At 46.0% G+C, this 17,902-nt stretch overlaps 1 protein-coding gene across 7 annotated transcripts in view; it reads left to right on the top strand.

Moving 5' to 3' along the window:
* Positions 1-7,031, top strand: part of TTC13 (tetratricopeptide repeat domain 13) — a 78,321-nt gene extending 71,290 nt beyond the window's left edge. For all 7 annotated transcript variants that reach the window (XM_027046881.2, XM_027046880.2, XM_053207022.1 and 4 more), the window contains 5 exons: positions 395-530; positions 1,717-1,796; positions 4,467-4,545; positions 4,695-4,774; positions 6,232-7,031. In XM_027046881.2, coding sequence (XP_026902682.1) covers positions 395-530; positions 1,717-1,796; positions 4,467-4,545; positions 4,695-4,774; positions 6,232-6,346 — 490 coding nt within the window. In that variant the 3' untranslated portion in view covers positions 6,347-7,031. The remainder of the gene's footprint in view (positions 1-394; positions 531-1,716; positions 1,797-4,466; positions 4,546-4,694; positions 4,775-6,231) is intronic.
* Positions 7,032-17,902: the final 10,871 nt, after the last annotated feature.

The following is a 17,902-nucleotide window of genomic DNA, read 5'->3' as shown; positions in this document are numbered from 1 at the left end:
AGCAAAAGCTTGAAGACACCATGGAGTCCTTGAACTTCCTTGAACAGTGCTGGCTCCCGATCTTCAGTCATAATAGGGTGGCTGTCTGAGAAAATATTTACTATGCCCTCATTTTTACGATGTGTAGTTTCCTTCTATATTAGCTTAAGCTCCTATAATAGGTACACATGGTTAGACTGAACAAAATATTGTATTTTGTGAAAAAATTGCATGCTTATGGAACACGCCTCAATCTGGCTGTAGTTAGGTGGGATATACTCTCACGGACGTCTTGTGCCACATCGACCTACTGGTTCCTTCCTTTTTTTTTTTTTTTTTTTTTTTTTTTGCTTTCTGTGTTTGGCTCTTTGAATTGTATGATACGTGCCTCTGACACACATTGTTGTATTTTTAGGGTTGGCAACATACTGTTTTCTGTGGAAACACAAACCACAGAAGAAAGAACACAATTATATCATGCCGAAATAGATGCACTTTATAAAGATCTAACAGCAAAAGGAAAAGTACTGATCCTTTCATCAGAATTTGGGGTAGGTTTTTTGGTTTTTTGCTTTTTTCCATTTTATCCATGCTTCCTAGGATTCTTTTGTAACCTTTTTAAAGCCTCTACCCTTTCGCTGGTATTGTGCGTGCACCTTATGCTTGAGATCGGTTTTTGTTGATGACCTATAAATACTTCTTTTTAATATTCTTATGGAAACAATTACTGTATTTAGTAATGATAGTGACTGAGGAAGGGCAATGATACATTTATATAGTTGCTATAAGTCTGGGCTTTCTCAAGATTGAAGTGAACAAGTCGGTCCAGAGTGACAGCGGCCCATGCTGCACTCAGTGGGCCTTTCCTGGTCTGTGACCTCTTCCCTCCGGGTCCCACCCCAACTCGAGAGGTCTCCTTGGAGGCAGGATCTGGCCTGCCCCCTTGGTGATAGCAGCTACCGCTGTGCTGAGAGTGTCCACATTCTGGAGTAGATATCCGTGGTCCTTGGGCAGTCGGTTCATTTCTCGTGCACTCAATCAGTTCATACCTACAATTAAGCATTCAGGTTTTTACGTAATTAAGTGTATTTATTACCTAAATCTCGGCGCAGAGGGTGTGCCTGTCAGAATCTTGGGAAACCATCCTCAGCATTAATAAGCACTTTGTTTTGTTTAAATCTTAATATGTATCTTGACGTGTCAAGTAACATTAAAGGAGGCTGAGATTTTTATGTTTATCAGAAAAGGTTTCAGTTTTAACAACAGCTCAGAAAATATTGCTCTAAACCAAACTGTATACATACCCTTTCATTAGGAAGAAATGGTAACGGGCGCCTGGGTGGCTCAGTCGGTTAAGCGCCCGACTCTCGGTTTGGCTCAGGTCACAATCTCGCGGTTCATGAATTCAAGCCCCACGTCAGGCTCTGCACTGACCGCGGGGAGCCTGCTTGGGATTCTCTCTCCCTTTCTTTCTGCCCTTCCCCTGCTCACACACACACGCTCTCTCTCAAAATAAATAAATAAACTTAAAAGCATTTTTTTTTTAATAAAAGGAAAAAATGGCAGCAAAGAATATGAAGTATTCAAGAATGGGAACGTAGGTTCCTGTAGGAGAGGCATGAAATAACCCTTTCCTTGATGTAAATGATTCTTATGTCTTGTCACCTCGTAAAAAACTAGTGTATAATCTAGTATTTAAATTCATGAGCACATGTCTTTTTTTTTCCCCCCCCCTAGGAAGCTGATGCTGTTTGCAACTTAATCTTATCCTTGGTTTATTACTTTTATAATTTAATGCCACTCTCTCGAGGATCCAGGTGAGTGATACCCTGTAATTTAAAAATGTTTTTAAATAAAAGTTTTTACATTGAAAAAACATACTCCTTTTTGCTTGTACTACCTACCCCCAGGCAATGGCAAGACACTCCCTTTTGTTTTTTCCAAAATCCACCCAGATATTATGTCCTCAATCTACCATATCATCTAAAGAATTATGAAAGATTGTTCTAAGATAGTGTGCTTAAGTTTTACAGGTTAAGGGGGCACCTGGGGGGCTCAGTCGGTTGACTGTCCAACTCCTGATTTCGGCTCAGGTCATGATCTCGCAGTTCATGAGATTGAACCATGCCTTGGGCTCCGTGCTGACAGGGTGGAACCTGCTTGGGATTGTCTCTCTCCCCCTCTCTTTCTGCCCCTCCCCTGCTCGTTCTCGCTCTCTGTCTCTCTCTCAAAATAAACACACTTGAAAAAAATCTTAAAAAAAAAAAGTTTTACAGGTCAAGGATTCATTCATTCAACACAAATATATTGAAGGCCTACTATGTGCATGCGTTGTACTCACTGTATTTTAACTTCTCGTATTGGCCCAGACTGTTACCCTTCCTTCTTCTCCCCTTCCTCCCAGTTTTTGCCCATCAGTTTTATACTTTTTGATTACCAACCATTCCATACTACTTTTATTATTGTGAACAAATTCTCACTACTCATGAATCCATCAGGAGCTTTCCAGGTGTCATTAAGACGGGGGGGTGAGTCTGCAGAGTTTTCTGTTTATTCTCTGAGCCGTAGATCAGGGAAGGGGCATGTGCTGTTGCTGGCACAGACTTGAATTTACGATATTTTGGCCAAAATAATATACTTGAATGTCCTTAGCTTCAACACTTTAAAAGTAAAGCTCTCCTAAACATGGAAGTAAGTTTTGCTGTGTTGAGAAGGCATGGAGACAAACCAAGAGCGTATATATTGTGACCTCAGCCTAACTGTTATTAGGGTGCGCACCGAACGTGTGATGTGAGCACGCCCCTGCCCACCCCCTTTTATCAACCACCTAAGCAGGCTCTGCGAGGATAGGCAGCATTTTCCCTTTTGTCCTCACAGCAGCTCTGCTGGCTCGTGGTGACACAGGAGGGGGGTGACATACAACTATAATCACCTGCACTCCTCCCCCCCCCACCCCCCACCCCCCCCCCCGAGCCTACATGTATTCAGTCCCTAATCCGGTTGGGTCTGTCCTCTCTACTGCTTGCAGCTACTGCCACAGTTCAAACCCTCGTCACCCGTACCTTTCTGGCTAGTCTCCCTTCTTCCGGGCTTTCCTCCTTCCCCTCTCTGCCCCAGTTCTTTTGTTTGTTTGGTTGGTTGCTTTTAATTCCAGTACAGGTAACCTACCGTGTTACCCTGGTTTCAGGTGAACAACACAGTGATTCAGCCTCTCTGCCCCCGTTCTTCGTACCTAGCGGCTCAGGTGCAAACTCGGGGTCGTCACGCACAGTGCCCGTCCCATCTGATCCTAGCTTGCCTTGGCCTCCTCACCGCCCTCCTTCCTCTGCCCTTTTACTGCCCTGCGGAGCTTCTCGAGGGTCTTCCCGTTGCCCTGTCCTGCGCGGCTGCCCGCCATGCCTCACCCCTTCGTGTCCACGCGTGCTCTCCCTCTGCACCAGCTACTTCCCTTCCTTCTTCTCTGCCCCCTTTGCTCCACCCCAGCCCGGAAGGTGTAGCCTGCATGCATGCCCTTGGCCTCCGTGGGGTCGTCCCCTTGGGTGACCCCCAGGCTTCGCTCGCTGCACACGGGAGGCTTTGTCTGCAGCTCTCTTGCCATCTGCCTTCTGGGCCTGGCTGCTTGCTCTCAGAGGCCAGAGCCTCATGCTGGTTATCTTCGCCCAGGGTGCCCCGCACAGGGGCATACGTAGTCGGTGTGTACTAAATGTCAGAAGCAAGAGAGAGTCTGTTACATGCCAGGAAGGAAATTTACATGGCGCGTCAAGTTTCCAAGCGGGCTGTTAGCTCAATCTGAGAAGGCGTTCTGCTTTTCTTCTTTGTGGGTCAAAGGTTTTAATGCTCCAACAATAAGATCAGTATGTTTATATTACAAAGTGCATTGTATATGTGCATTTTAAAAGCCGCGCCGGGTGCAGTTGCTGGAAATAGAAGCAGACACATTTTCTAATTCATTCCTTTATAGGAATAGAAAAGCCAGGTGGGAAGAAAACTGCTAAATGAAAGAAACACTTTTTCCTGAGAAAAAGAATATTCTGGGGGCGTCTGGGTGGCTCAGTGGGTTGAGCGTCCAACCCTTGATTTCAGCTCAGGTCATGATCTCACGGTTCCTGCGTTCAAGCCCCGCATCAGGTTCTGCGCTGACAGAATGGAGCCTGCTCGGGATCCTCTGTCTCCCTCCCTCTGCCCCTCTCCTTCTTGTTCTCTCTCTCTCTCTCCCTCAAAAATAAATAAACATTGAGGAAAAAAAAAAAAAAAAGAAGAGTGTCCCGAGTCACATTCACCCTTAAAATAGCGAACCGGTAAATATTTTTATTGGAGCAAATCAGTGAATATTCTTAAGACAAACTATTTTGAAGTTTAATTTCTAGAGACGTCTTAAAAGAGACAAAATGTCGTCTTCCATGGTGGAAAATCCATAGTGAGGCTTCACCCAACACCTGTCCGTGGACTGGGACTGACTGCCTGGTCGTTGTTCTTTGTTCAAACAGTGTGATAGCTTACTCCGTGATCGTGGGAGCGTTGATGGCAAGTGGAAAGGAAGTAACCGGAAAAATTCCCAAAGGGAAGGTACGTTGACGCTGGAAGGGCAGATGGCGGGCTGAGCGCTGAAACTCCAGTCCTTGGGTTTTTGCGGTGCAGTCCAGAAGTTAAACAGATCTCCGAGGGAGCCTTTCTCCCCCACACTAATGCCATCCCTCAACTTCCTTCTTTTTCAGTTAGTCGACTTTGAAGCTATGACAGCCCCGGGTTCAGAAGCCTTTAGCAAAATAGCCAAAAGCTGGATGAACCTGAAAAGGTAACTGTTTGGGGGGGGTCAACAAAAAGACATTAACCTCTGAAGTAGGGAGGGGACTTCCTGCTCCTTTTGGGGCTGTGCGAGACTGGGGCTGTGCTCCCTTCGCGAGTTCTCACTCTGCCTGTGATGGAATCCACGTTGCCAGGGGGCGTGTAAGACCCCCCTGAAAAGGGGGAGTCCACAGATGAAAAACAAATAACGAATAAAAGGCAAGGGCGCTGGTGTGGGAGAGAAAAGTTACAAACGTCTTCCTTATATAATCAGGGATTTGTCTCTCTTGGCTAATTTTTACCCTTTATCCCAAACTCCTAGGGTTCAGGAGGGAATTGGAGGAGGGTGAGCTGGACCCATTTCAGACTTACTCTGAGTGGGTGCACTTTGCCCGTTCAGCCGCATTTTTACTGCACTGTAGACTTTGAGAAGGTGGCACTGCATTGTAACGTAGGCAAGGAATACGTGTGAGTGGTTAGTAAATACTAGTAAATGCTAACCGGACATCATCCCCAGCGGCTACCAGGAGAAGTCCAGCACCCTCCGCCCTTTCCCGATTCTTGTTTCCAGGAAATTTGGGATGAAATTAAGCTCGTAGGTGCTTTAATAGTTAATAAACAACAAGCAAATCTCACTGTTTGACCTCATTTATTCTTGCTCCTTCCCCATGTGTTTTACGTCACCTCCAACTTTGCCTGTCCCATCTATTAGACATAACAGCTGCTCTAAAAATTGCGGGGTGATTTGCACTCTGTTTCAGACAGAGAAATCCATGTCTGTAGTGCACTCTTGTTCGATTTGTAAGTATTCTATTAGCTTTGTAACAATCGCTGCTAACGGTCACCCTTCGTTCCAGTATATTCTCGTTTCAGGATTGCTCTTCCCACATGTTTTAGTAAGAGGACCATAAGGTCAACGATCTGGCTTCTGTCTCTTCCATGGTTTTACAGTGTTAACCCTTCAATAATTCTTTAAGGAATGAATAAAAAACTACCTCCCACTGAGCAGGTGCCCTTTCACCCCACCCTTTGGCATCCATTGTTTCCTCCTTTGCTCAGGGTGACTCTGTGAGTTAAGGAGACTGTCCCCGTTGCTACTGATAAGAGTAGGGGCTGGAGAAAGCCCCCTTGCCAATAAGGAGTGAGGTGGGCCTGGGCCCCGTGTCTCTGATTCAAGTCTAGCACGCGCCCCGACGGGACGTGTGTGTGTCACAGTCACGTGTACATCAGAGTTTAATTTTCCTTCCCAAAGACTCTGGTTACACTCTGCAAGCAGCTCGTTGCGGGAGCCGACAGGTATCCCAGCCCACCACAGTAGAGGCATCGGTTCTGTTCACAGCGCCTCTGACGTTACACACACGGGGTTGTTGGAAAGAGAATATTGTCATAGGAATAAATATAAGCTTTGCCGTTTTTGGTAAATCTGTGTTAATTTTTATCTTCCTTCTTTGTGTTTCTCTTTTGCAGTATTTCACCTTCTTATAAGAGTCTCCCGTCCGTGTCAGAGGCGTTCCCAACGTTAAGATCAATGATCGAGGTGCTAAACACTGACTCCTCTCCACGTTGTCTTAAGAAACTCTAGTCACGCTGTGGTATTTATACAAGTAAAGGGCCGGACCTCTTGCTTCCTAAGTTATTTTTTAAAACATGGAATTCTAAAGAAACTAGGTCCTTTATTACTTTTGATACCAATTTTTGATAGGAATTGAATACTTGAAATCATTTTCTTTACTTTTGGGAACCATAACAAAAATCACGGAAGAGGGTTTTGGGGGGAGGAGAGCTGGCTCCGTGTCGGGGCAGGAAAGCGTGCCTAGAGGTCACCAGCCTTGTCGGCTTCCACCCACAACGTCATACAGCTCCTTCCTTACGGCCGAGAAGCTCGCTTGAAAAGCCAAAAATCGGTCATTAAAAGGAACAAAACCAGCCACAGCACAGGAGTGTTTCCATTCCTTTAGAGATCTGGGTATTTTTCAAAGACCTCCTTTATGTGCACATCGTGGTAGGCCATCTTGTTTCCCCTCACGTGACCTTCACGCGTGCGACCCCCGTTTTATTCGAACGATAGGACACTCGCAGGCCACCACCGTGCCCCACAGCGCTCACAGCCAGGGACGTCTATTGTGACTGATGCAGACTGTATTTTCCAGTGACCCAAACACTGGATTATGGAACCATGTTTTGTTTCGTTTTTGTTTTTTTTTTCTCTGTGTTGGAAAAAATAAACGAGGGGTGGTTTCTATAACTCACCGGTTTTTGACACTGGATTACGTATGTTTTCATTCTGTGAACTAGTGTCACTTACAGGTGTAAAAACGTTCGGGAAATGAATGACTCCCCCCCCGCGCCCCCCCCCCCCCCACCGAGGCAGGGTAAATGACAGTCAAATGGGTTCATTAAATTGTTGCCATTTCCAGATCAGAAACTGTTCGCTGCTCCCCGCTATTTACTCCTTGTCTTGAAATCTCACGTAAGGGGTAGCACGCCAGGACATCGTGCTTGACTTTAGTGACGCTGGACGTGAGCAGTTATGTGCCCGGCTCGGTAGAACCCAGCTTTTGATCAAGGTGACCTGTCCTTTGGACACACGCTGTCCGCACATTGACATGGCTTCACAGCAGCCACTGAGTGTGGCTCCCGTTCGTGTCTCATCTGGTGGCCACCAGAAGGGGAGGGAATAAGGGTCTACGTTGTCAGGCACACCCCATCTTGTGAACAGATTTCGCCTCCACAGGTCAGTCTTCTCCTGACGCCGGCATTGCGCCCACAGAGGGCAAGCGTCTGTTCTCATTCCACAGGGGGAGGGAGTTGAGGCTCTGGGCCAGGAATGACTCTCCCAAGAGATCGAGCTGGTGAAGCCGTGGTCCTCGCTAAACCCAGGGCCTGCCTTGCCCCACCACGGTCTCCGGGCCAAGTTGACTGTGGTCCGAACTGTGTTACGTGCAGTTTTGTTTGGTGGCCAAGAAGGTACTAACCGCTGGGGCGCTGTCACGAGAAGCTTTGGAATGCATTTTTATATCATGACATTTCAAGTTTTCGCCTCTTCTATTAAATTGAAAAACTGTGCCTAAAAATCAACCAGAGTTCCATCATACAAGTTATTCGCTGTTTAAAGCTTTTTTACAGAACATAAATCTCTGTCTTAAAAGTCAGAATTTGGTTTGCTTTTATCCTTAAAATTTCTTATCAAAACCTCTTGATCATTCTGAGGAAACAAGACTGTTTGTTTTATCTGTTTCATTTTTATCTTTGTAGCTACACATATCCTTTTGGTTTTATGGTATAATGTTAAGCCCTTCCTGATAGGTGTGTGATACCCTCAGCCTCGTCCCCCTCCACCTCCGTGATGAACTGGAAATCCCACGTTTGAGGTCATCTCTGCCCAGGTCAGATGCGAGTGAGAGGCTGTGTTCCCAATGCCCTGCAGGTCGGGCCACAGGTAGCTAGTGGCTATTATATGGGATGGCACAGCCTGGAGAGACCCTAATTAGACTTTAGGATTAAGGTTTTTTCCACAGAAATATTCCCAAGTGATGTTCTCTGGTGGTAACTAATATGATTATGAACTCAATGTCACAGAACTTGTAGGAGCAGCTGAGCTTTATTTGTAAAATTGCTCCTAAGAAACAAAAGATGCAAACTTTCCAAAGACTTAAAAAGATCTTCTAGATAAGGCGTGTTGGTCAAGTAGGAATTTTATGTGGAATTTTCCTAATATACTTATCTTCCAGTAATTTGGAAATAAGGAAATGAGATTTATGTGGATCAGACCAGAGATTAAAAGGCCAGTATGTCCCAAACCAGATTTGGCCGTATTCATGAACATAGCTTAAGTTGTCCATAATGGAGCTGCTCATTCCTTGCCCTGAAGTCTGTCCCTTCCCCACTCTTCCTCTTTCATAAATGGCATCCTGCCACCCGGTGGCTCCAGCCAGAAACCCAGGTGGCCTCCTTGGGTCTACACTGGCTCTTCCCTAGTTTCCAAATCACCACCCAGTTCCACATCCCATCCAATACAATTTACTTCTCTAAATACCCCAGAAAGGTTCATGTCTAGCCGTCACTGCAGTCCTGTCCCAGCCTAAGCTATTTAAATGTACTTTAACATTAAATAAAAGTAGGGACACCTGGCTGCATCCACGGGTAGAGCATGTGACTCTTGATCTCAGGACCATGACTTCTAGCCCCACATGAGCGTCGAGGTTACTTTTTAAAATAAATTAAAAGTGAATGCTTTTCCCTCGCCTGCACTAGCCCCATTTCAAGTGCTCAGTATTGGGAAGGGCAGATACAGAACATTCCCATCATCACAGAAAGTTCTATTGGGTGGTGCTGTCACCCGAAAGAGAGGAACAGCCCCTCCACATTTCTGTGGGACAGTAATTACAGTGGGAGTCCCTGTGGTTTGAAACGAGTCCAGGCATACACCGCCCATTCCCCTTCCCTCTTCCAGCTGCTGGCCTGTCAACATTCCAGAGTCCTGGCGTCTACTGAGCGCCATGATGGCCTGCAGGACTGGGCCGAACTGTCCAACTGCTGTGGAGGTTCCCCTGTTGGCCATCGCTTCTCCATCTCGGTGCCAAGGTTTGCCGCCATCTTTCCTGGGGGGACTCAAACCAGATGCTTCCCTCTGCAGGGTGAGAGACCCTTTTGGAACTAACACATTTTAGCACTTAGGTACCCAGGTTGGCATTTTTCTTAGCGTTGTACATTATTAGCTTATTTAATCCTCTCGAAAACCCTCATGAGGTAATTAATGTGGGCCTGTCATAGTCTGTCGATAACCAGTGTTAGGGTTGGACCAGCCCTTGTGGTTCTTATTGTGATTTCAGGGGCCCTTCAGCAATAACCATCGAGGAACTCTGAAAAAACCAAGGTTTATTATTTACAGGACCTAAAATTTACATAGCACACACAGAACCATGCAACAAGGTTGTGGCAAAGTCCAGCAAGCATGGACCTAGGGTTCTGCTCTTATTGGGGTTGAGGATGGGAGGACGCAGGGTTTCACGGGCTCACTCTTTTATTATTATTAAATGCAACTCTACAGATCCCGTAAAAAGGAGCAAATTTGTCAAGGCTTATAATCTCAGCCAAGACTAGGAATTGTCACTTACTAGGGTCAGAATTTAAAATAGTACGTCTCTGTCCAGAAATGGATTCTGAATCGGTGAATCCTTTCGTTAGCAGGCGTAAGTCTAGAGCGTTCTATACATGCACATTAAGTCCTAAATTACCGGTTTGGTGTAGAAGTAACTTCCGAAGTAAAGCAACCTTCTGCTTCAGGCAAATATGTGTGTTTACCCACCCCACTTCACAAAGGTTTAAAATAACGCGTACAAATACATATGACACCAAAGAATAATATCAGCGGCGGAACAATAACTCCATAAACTGTACGCTTAAACATGTTTTGTATAGACACCTTGTCATGCTTCTAGCACTTGAATGGCTTCTCAAGGTCACGCGAGCGGGGCTGATAGGGCCGGTGGCAGCCTTCTGTAAGTTGGCACCATCGCCCATCCTGTCGCACAGAACGTCCCCAAAAATCCCGCCCCGACCTCCGCTCTGCCCCAATCGCGGGCCTTATCAGTTTCAGGCTAAAGAGCCCCGCCCCCCTAGTGCTCTTGGCCATTCACTTTCTCCTTCCACCTCGTCTCCGTACTTCTTAAGATGAAACACTCGTGCGTAACAATAACAGTCCTGATGCTGCGCGGCCAGAGCGGAGTGTAAAGGAGCCATTCTTTTCTCTCAAAATCTCAATTCAAGTACCGCATACGTTTGAAGAAAGCACACGTACGTTTACGCACTGAGGAAACGCCACAAACCCAACCCACCTTTATAGCCACCATCGAGATGAAGAAGCAGCACGTTACCAGCACCCCCAGAAATTTACATCCACCTATGTATACAGGCATCTGTGAATATAGGTCATAAATTCTATAGAAATGTAACGAAGGCTACAAGCAGCTCTTTAATGCCATTTCATCGCACTGTTGACCCAAGTCAGTTAAAACCTTCTGACCTAAGGCTTCCTTCCCTAGCTGTGAACTACGTTTGTTTGATAAAGCCTTTTTTATAGCCTTTACAAAGGCTTTATGAAGCCATTTGCTCTTCTCCATAATGCATCATCTTATTAACATCGGTCCATTCTTCCTTACGGATGTTTTCATTTTTTTCCATACGTAGCAGAGTCTGGCTGGCACCCAGTGCGTTACCTACCTACCCTTCCAGTTTTGTGTCAGCAATAAATGATTTCTTAGTGGGATTAGTCCAATAAGAAAAAGCGTATGTTCTCTCAGGCTTATTCCAGACCTTATGCCTCTAAAACATTCCTTTTTAAAAAAAAAATTTTTTTTTAACGTTTATTTATTTTTGAGGCAGAGAGAGACAGAGCATGAACGGGGAAGGGGCAGAGAGAGAGGGAGACACAGAATCCCAAGCAGGATCCAGGATCTGAGCTGTCAGCACAGGGCCCGACGCGGGGCTCCAACTCAGGAACCGCGAGATCATGACCTGAGCCGGAGTTGGACGCTTAACCGACTGACCCACCCAGGCACCCCTAAAACGTTTTTCTAAAGTTCTCCTAACATGACACAATTGATATTCTATTTCTGTTTGTGATTTTAAAAATGTACTGCCTATGAACATTTGCATCTTCAGTGCCTTTAGGTAACCAGTAAAATCTTGGCTGTTGCAATTCATTTAGTATCAACATTTTCATTAAAAAGATCTTCATCGGGGGCACCTGGGTGGCTCAGTCGGTTAAGCGTCCAACTCCGGCTCAGGTCATGATCTCGCGGTTTGTGAGTTCGAGCCCTGCCTCGGGCCCTGTGCTGACAGCTGAGCCTGGAGCCTGCTTGGGATTCTGTGTCTCCCTCTCTCTCTGCCCCTCCCCAGCTCATGCTCTGTCTCTCTCTGTCTCAAAAATAAACAAACAGTAAAAAAAAAAGATCTTCATCTGTCCATCCCCATGCTGCTTGACCCCTCTAATGTCTATATCTTGGGTCAGAATATGGGTAACATACATGCCCAGTAGTACAGCTGCAGATCACCTAGTGAACTTGGCCTGGTACAGCCTGAGCCACCCCAAGCTTCCCAATACCCTGTGCACGTGATGAGGCCAGGCAGCATTGAGATTACGCCCTACAACATTTCTCTTAGAACTTTTTTAAGCAGTCAATATCTTAGATAAAAGAGAAAACCCGTCTTGTCAAATTCTTCCCTTCACATAGTGTGAATTCTTCCGCGGGGAGGTGTCTTTTCTTAGCAGTGCCTGACTCCAGAGGCTCTCATGATCTCACGGCCTTTGTGACAGTTGCTCGTGATAACTGGTAAGCTATGCTGGCAAGGCACAACTTACACAGAACATGATACCAATTCCTCACAGTGTGAGCAGGGGAGGGGCAGAGGGAGAGGGAGACACAGAATCCCAAGCAGGCTCCGGGCTCCGAGCTGTCGGCACAGAGTCCGACGCGGGGCTCGAACTCACAGACCAAGAGATCATGACCTGAGCCCAAGTCGGATGCTTAACCAGCTGAGCTACCCACGTGCCCCTGGAACTGCACGTTTCTTTTTTTTTTTTTTTAATTTTTTTAACATTTATTTATTTTTGAGAGACAGAGACAGAGCGTGAGTGGGGAAGGGGCAGAGAGAGAGGGAGACACAGAATCCCAAACAGGCTCCAGGCCCTGAGCTGTCAGCACAGAGCCCCACGTGGGGCTCAAACCCATGAACCGTGAGATCATGACCTGAGCCGAAGTTGGATGCTTAACCGACTGAGCCACCCAGGTGCCCCTAGAGCTGCACGTTTTTATATTTAAAATTGAAGCTATATTTCAAAACTAAGTGAAAAATTCAGCTCTACAGAAGTTTGGTTTTAAATTTGATATTTATGAACTCTGTTGCCTTTAATCGCGTTAGATGATGCTGAGCATTGTAGAAGAAAACGTTGAGAACCAAATATTTTGTTTAAGACATTTTTACATTGACTTTAACTGACACTTTATGAAAATATATGCACATTTTGTATACGCTGACTTCAATTACATCTTTTAGATTATTACTAGAGCACAAATTAAGTGAAAATCTTGACCATGACACTACTGATTGTATTAAAAGAAGGCAAGAAAGGGGCACCAGGGTGGCTCAGTTGGTTGAGCATCTGACTTCGACTCAGGTCATGATCTCAGGTCATGATGTTTGTGCTGACAGCTGAGAGCCTGGAGCCTGCTTTGGATTCTGTGTCTCCCTCCCTCTCTGACCCTCCCCTGCTCATGCTCTGTCTCTCTCTGTCTCAAAAATAAATAAACATTAAAAAAAAATTTTTTTTAAGGCAAGAAGTATAATTTTATGGAATTAATACGATTTATGAATCATGCATGTCTGTATTACTCAGGGGGACTTCTCAGTCTGTGGGAGCACCCAGACATGTGTAATTATGACTGCATTCATCCGTTTTAGGTATTGTGCAAACTTCTGAATATATAAAACCTGTCGCCTTACATATTTATCTATCTTTGTTGTCATAAAAATGCATCCCGCCAGGAGGACAGAACATATTCTATTTGACAAGGGATGTATGATTTCCAAGTATTTAAACACGTCGGCTTCCATCGTAGTCTTGCTTGGGGCCCTCACAACGTTAGAGGTGGGCCACAGGGGCCTGTCTCTGTCTCTCGCGTCTGGCCCTCTAGCAGCCGCCTGCCCCACGGCCCTCACGTGGTGGGTGCATGGCTACCACAAGCATTTGCATCAGGGGCCCAAAGACATCCGGTCCCCCTCGGCTGTAGGCCCGGAATCTTGGGGGAGGACTCTGATTGGGCCATCTCAGGTCAGGTGACCACTCAGACCCATCAATCCCCGCCACAGGGTAGAGTCACGTGATAACCTTGTAGCAAGGACGGAAAGGCAGGATGCGGGCAGGGTCGGGGCTGGCACTCCGACTTGTCCAGTACGTGTTGACAGACTGTGGTTTTATGGATTCATTAGAATGTGGTTCAGCAGACCTCTTCTTAGTGGTTTTCAGGTCGTGCTTTTAGTAGTGGGTCTCCCGTGGAATATAATGTCCAGAGGTAAAACTTTTTAAACCCAGGTTAGAAGGATAGCTGTCCACCCCAGTTTTCTGGGAACAGTCTCGATTTATGCCAGTTGTCTCATTGTAATTATCGGTAGTGTCCCTCCTCATTCAAAGGTATACTGGTTTAGGTGATAATTCATATGATGCCCCTAATTTTAGTGACTTTATGTGTGGTAGTGTGAACGTTCATTTGAATTCCTGTTCGGCCCACGTGCCACCTTCCTCCCAGACCCTGCTGGCCATCATTTGGTCCCAAGAACCCCTAGAGGCCAAGCAGGGTTCTAGCTGCTGGAGATACAGCTGAGTAAGTCAGAAACCCTTTCTTGAAGGGGCTCTTGGTTCCACTAGGAGAGACAACACAAATTAGGTCATTATAATACAGCCTAAGAAATCTGGTGCAAACAGAGGAGGAGGGAGGAGCTCTGCTTGAAAAAAATTGAGAAAGACCCAATAAGGGATAAAACATTGGACCAGGTGACATGAATCTCCACATTGGTGACTTTGGCATATTGGGAGATGCCTCTTATTTTTATTAGCTACCTAATCGAAAACCAAGAAGTTCATCATTGCTCAGATGATTGCTGGTGGGCGAATCATATCCAGGATGGCTTTCTGACCATGAACGTGGGCCACGTCATCCCCAACATCAGTCCTAGAGCAGATGCCTCAAGTGCCTGTAGTCAAGAGGGCAGGGTGGGATGTTCTTGTGCCACAGGTAGGACCCCCAGAATGCCCTCGAGTCCCAGGCAGAGGCACCTGCCAGATTTCATAGTCGGCATCCCCCTGAGACTGATCTAGAACCAAGGAAGGGACACGAACCATGCAAAGTGTTTGGTATGGTGACCTGGGCTCCGATGCCAGCCCGGCCGCCTACCATCAGGCAAATCGCTTAATCTCCCTGGCCTTAATTTATCTGGAAAATGCAACTGTGAAACTAAATCCACAGCCTTTCTTCCAGCTTTAAATTTTCTATTTGTGGTATAGTGAGCTAACTACAAATCCTTAAATCAAATTATCGCTAATGAATTAGCTGATTTGAGAAGACTCTTTTGGAAAACTCAGAGCCAATTTAAAATAGTTTCTCCTGGGGCATCTGGGTGGCTCAGTCAGTTAAGTGTCAGACTCTCGATTTTGGCTCAGGTCATGATCTCACGTTCAGTTCACGAGACGGAGCTTGCTTGGGATTCATTCTCTCTCTCTCTCTCTCTCTCTCTCTCTGCCCCTCCCCTGCTCTCTCTCAAAAATAAATGAATTTTAAAAAATAAAAATAAAATAGTTTCTTTTGTATATGCATTTGGTATAGCCACAAAGGCTTTTACAGTGATACAGACTTTATCAAACGGCCTCTGCAGTTTGAATCCTGTGTGGAAGATACAGGGGAGACCAACCACAGGAAAACTGTTGTAGAATAATAGTTCTGGCTCTTACTTTCCTTAAACCAGATTGTGTTGGGTGTAAGGGCCAGAAATAATGTCACAGTCTAAACTTCACTTTTTCCCCCCCCTCCCTCCCAGAGTAGACAAGCAAAACTCAAGCATTCTCAGGAGAGCCTTTCAAATCCCTCACTTTGTCCTCAATTTCAGTTGGAGGCAAAGTGTGTGGGTCTGACTCATTGCCCTGTCCTCCTTGATCCTTCCAGAAGCACAACGAAGAGGAAAGCTAATGCTGCAGGCTACTTCCTGTCGTTGGTAGAGCGATTATCTGCTTTGTCTAGGGTTTTTCTCTGCTTGATCTCTTTCTCTCTCTCTCCCTCTTCGTCCCCCACCCAACTTGAACATCTCCTCATGTGTTTACTGGCAATGTGTACCTCTTTTCTGAACCGTCTTCATGATCTTTGGCCACTGCTTTCGATTTATTAAGAAATATTTGAAACACACAAGACGTATAAAAAATGATACATGAACCCCCAGAGGCTCACCACCTGGCTTCAGAAACCATCCCCCACCATGCACTCTCCCTCATTCTCATGAGCAGCCCTTGCATACCCAAGAGGTAACCTTGACCCTAAGTTCTGAGATCATGGGGCCCATGCATCTCTTTATATTTTTACTACACGTGTAGGTTTCTCTCCTATTTCTTTTTTGCCTATGGCTATCTCTGTAGCAATTTGCATCATTAGAAAACAGATCCTGGAGAACCATGCTTTCCATGAGATGGCTTAAACCCTATATGTAGCTCACTGCTTCTCCTACCTTCTTCAACATAGATGCAGACCATTAAGTTTCCCTAAAACCACGGGTTTTAGGGAAAACCATTGGTGATTGCGGCAAAAAGATGGTTCTCAGGTCATCACATAACAGACAAGGGACATACTGTCTACCTAATAGAGGTGAGGAAGAGCCCTACATGCCATGAAAACCTTTCTCTGTACTCCATTCTCAGTGTTGCACATGTCTTTCCAATATAAGGAAAGCAACAAGATGGGGGACGTGGACCCTGCTTACACAAGTTTGTCTCTTCCTTCCTCCTTTCCTTCTTTCCTTCCTTCCTTCCTTCCTTCCTTCCTTCCTTCCTTCCTTCCTTCCTTCCCCCAACCAACAAATATTTGTTGAGAACCCACCATAAGTGTCAGGCACTGAGCTAAATGCTGGGGAATAAAACCAAGAAAGACACAGTCCCTGCCCACCCATAGCAGAGTTAAGATAATAGACAAGTAAACAACAATAATAATAATAGCTCAGAATTGTTGAGCATTTACTCTCTGGCAGACCACTGGGCGAAGCACTTGCTTCTATTATTTCATTTGGTCCTCACGTGAGACATGCTGCGTGGGACATCAAATGGCACCTATGAAAAAAAGGGAAGCAGAAGAAACACAAGATCACGGAGCTGGGATTTGAACCGTGGCAGACTGAGCCAGAGCCTATGTATCTTTACAAACTTCAGTAATCGTCACTGAAGGAAATCGGTCATTAGGATCAAATGGGAGAGGGCGATGACAGAGGGTGAAAGGTACCATGGGACGCGGGCATCTTGAAATGCTCCTTCGAGGGTGGCTTGGTAATAGGGTTCAACGAGACACCTCTTATCTCAAGCATAGACAGGTGATTCAGTCCATGCCCTAACAGAGACTTCTGGTATTAATTTCCTTTCATTAATTTGGTGTCAGGGCATTATAAACAAGCTAGTTTCAAGGCCTGGGGAAAAGGTGATGCACCAACATTGCTAACTTTGCAATAGAGAGATTCCCTGTTTGCGAAGGGCAGGTGATTCCTGCTAGATGTCCCTGCGCCGATACGTTGAGACCCCGGGGAGCTGCAGAGGAATCTCTCCTTTTAAAAGGGACATGAGGAGGGGTGCCTGGGTGGCTCGGTTGGGTGAGCATCTGACTCGTGGTTCTGGCTCAGATCTCCCAGTTTGTGGGTTTGAGCCCTGTGTTGGGCTCTGTGCTGACCGTGTGGAGCCCGCTTGGGATTCTCTCTCTCCTCCTCTCTCTGCCCTTCCATTTGCACGTGCTCTCTCTCTCTCTCATAAATAAATCCACTTTAATGAATGAATGAATGAATGAATGATAAAGAAATAAATGGAACGTGAGGCAAGCAGCCTGAGTGGTATGGTCCAGCCAGACCCTAATAATTACGTACGTGAGGTCCTTTCCCTCAGCGTTCTTTACTTTGCCTCCGTGTAAAGTCAGAGTGCCCAGCTACTAAACAAACAGTTGGGTGGAAATCACGAGAGCAAGACGGCAAGTTACAAAAGAGCAAGTCATGGAAGGTCTATGAGGCCTCATGAACAAGGGAGCATAACACCTATAGTCCATGTGGTGGGGGTGGCTCTGCAGAAACCCGCCTCCGCTCTATGCTGTTTCGGTCCTTCTCCGGCGGGACCCCCTTACCAGGAACCAGGATGTAACATTTCATGACAGAAACAAGCCCCTATGTCTTTGCCTCTTGGCACATGGGCTCGGATTACTACAATCTACAGGAACAGTTCTCTGTTTCAAATTCGTGGGGAGAATTACCCCCCACCTCAGCCCCTCAAAAGGAAAATTCCTCTTATACTCTGAGTCCTGTGCCTACGCATGTCAACTACGATTATAGCATGCATCCCTGTAAATGC

The sequence above is a fragment of the Acinonyx jubatus genome, chromosome D2 (genome assembly GCF_027475565.1).
Source record: "Acinonyx jubatus isolate Ajub_Pintada_27869175 chromosome D2, VMU_Ajub_asm_v1.0, whole genome shotgun sequence".
NCBI classification, from domain to species: Eukaryota; Metazoa; Chordata; class Mammalia; order Carnivora; family Felidae; genus Acinonyx; species Acinonyx jubatus.
The sequence above is the reverse complement of the archived record's forward strand: the minus strand, read 5'-3'. Positions and strand labels throughout refer to the sequence as shown.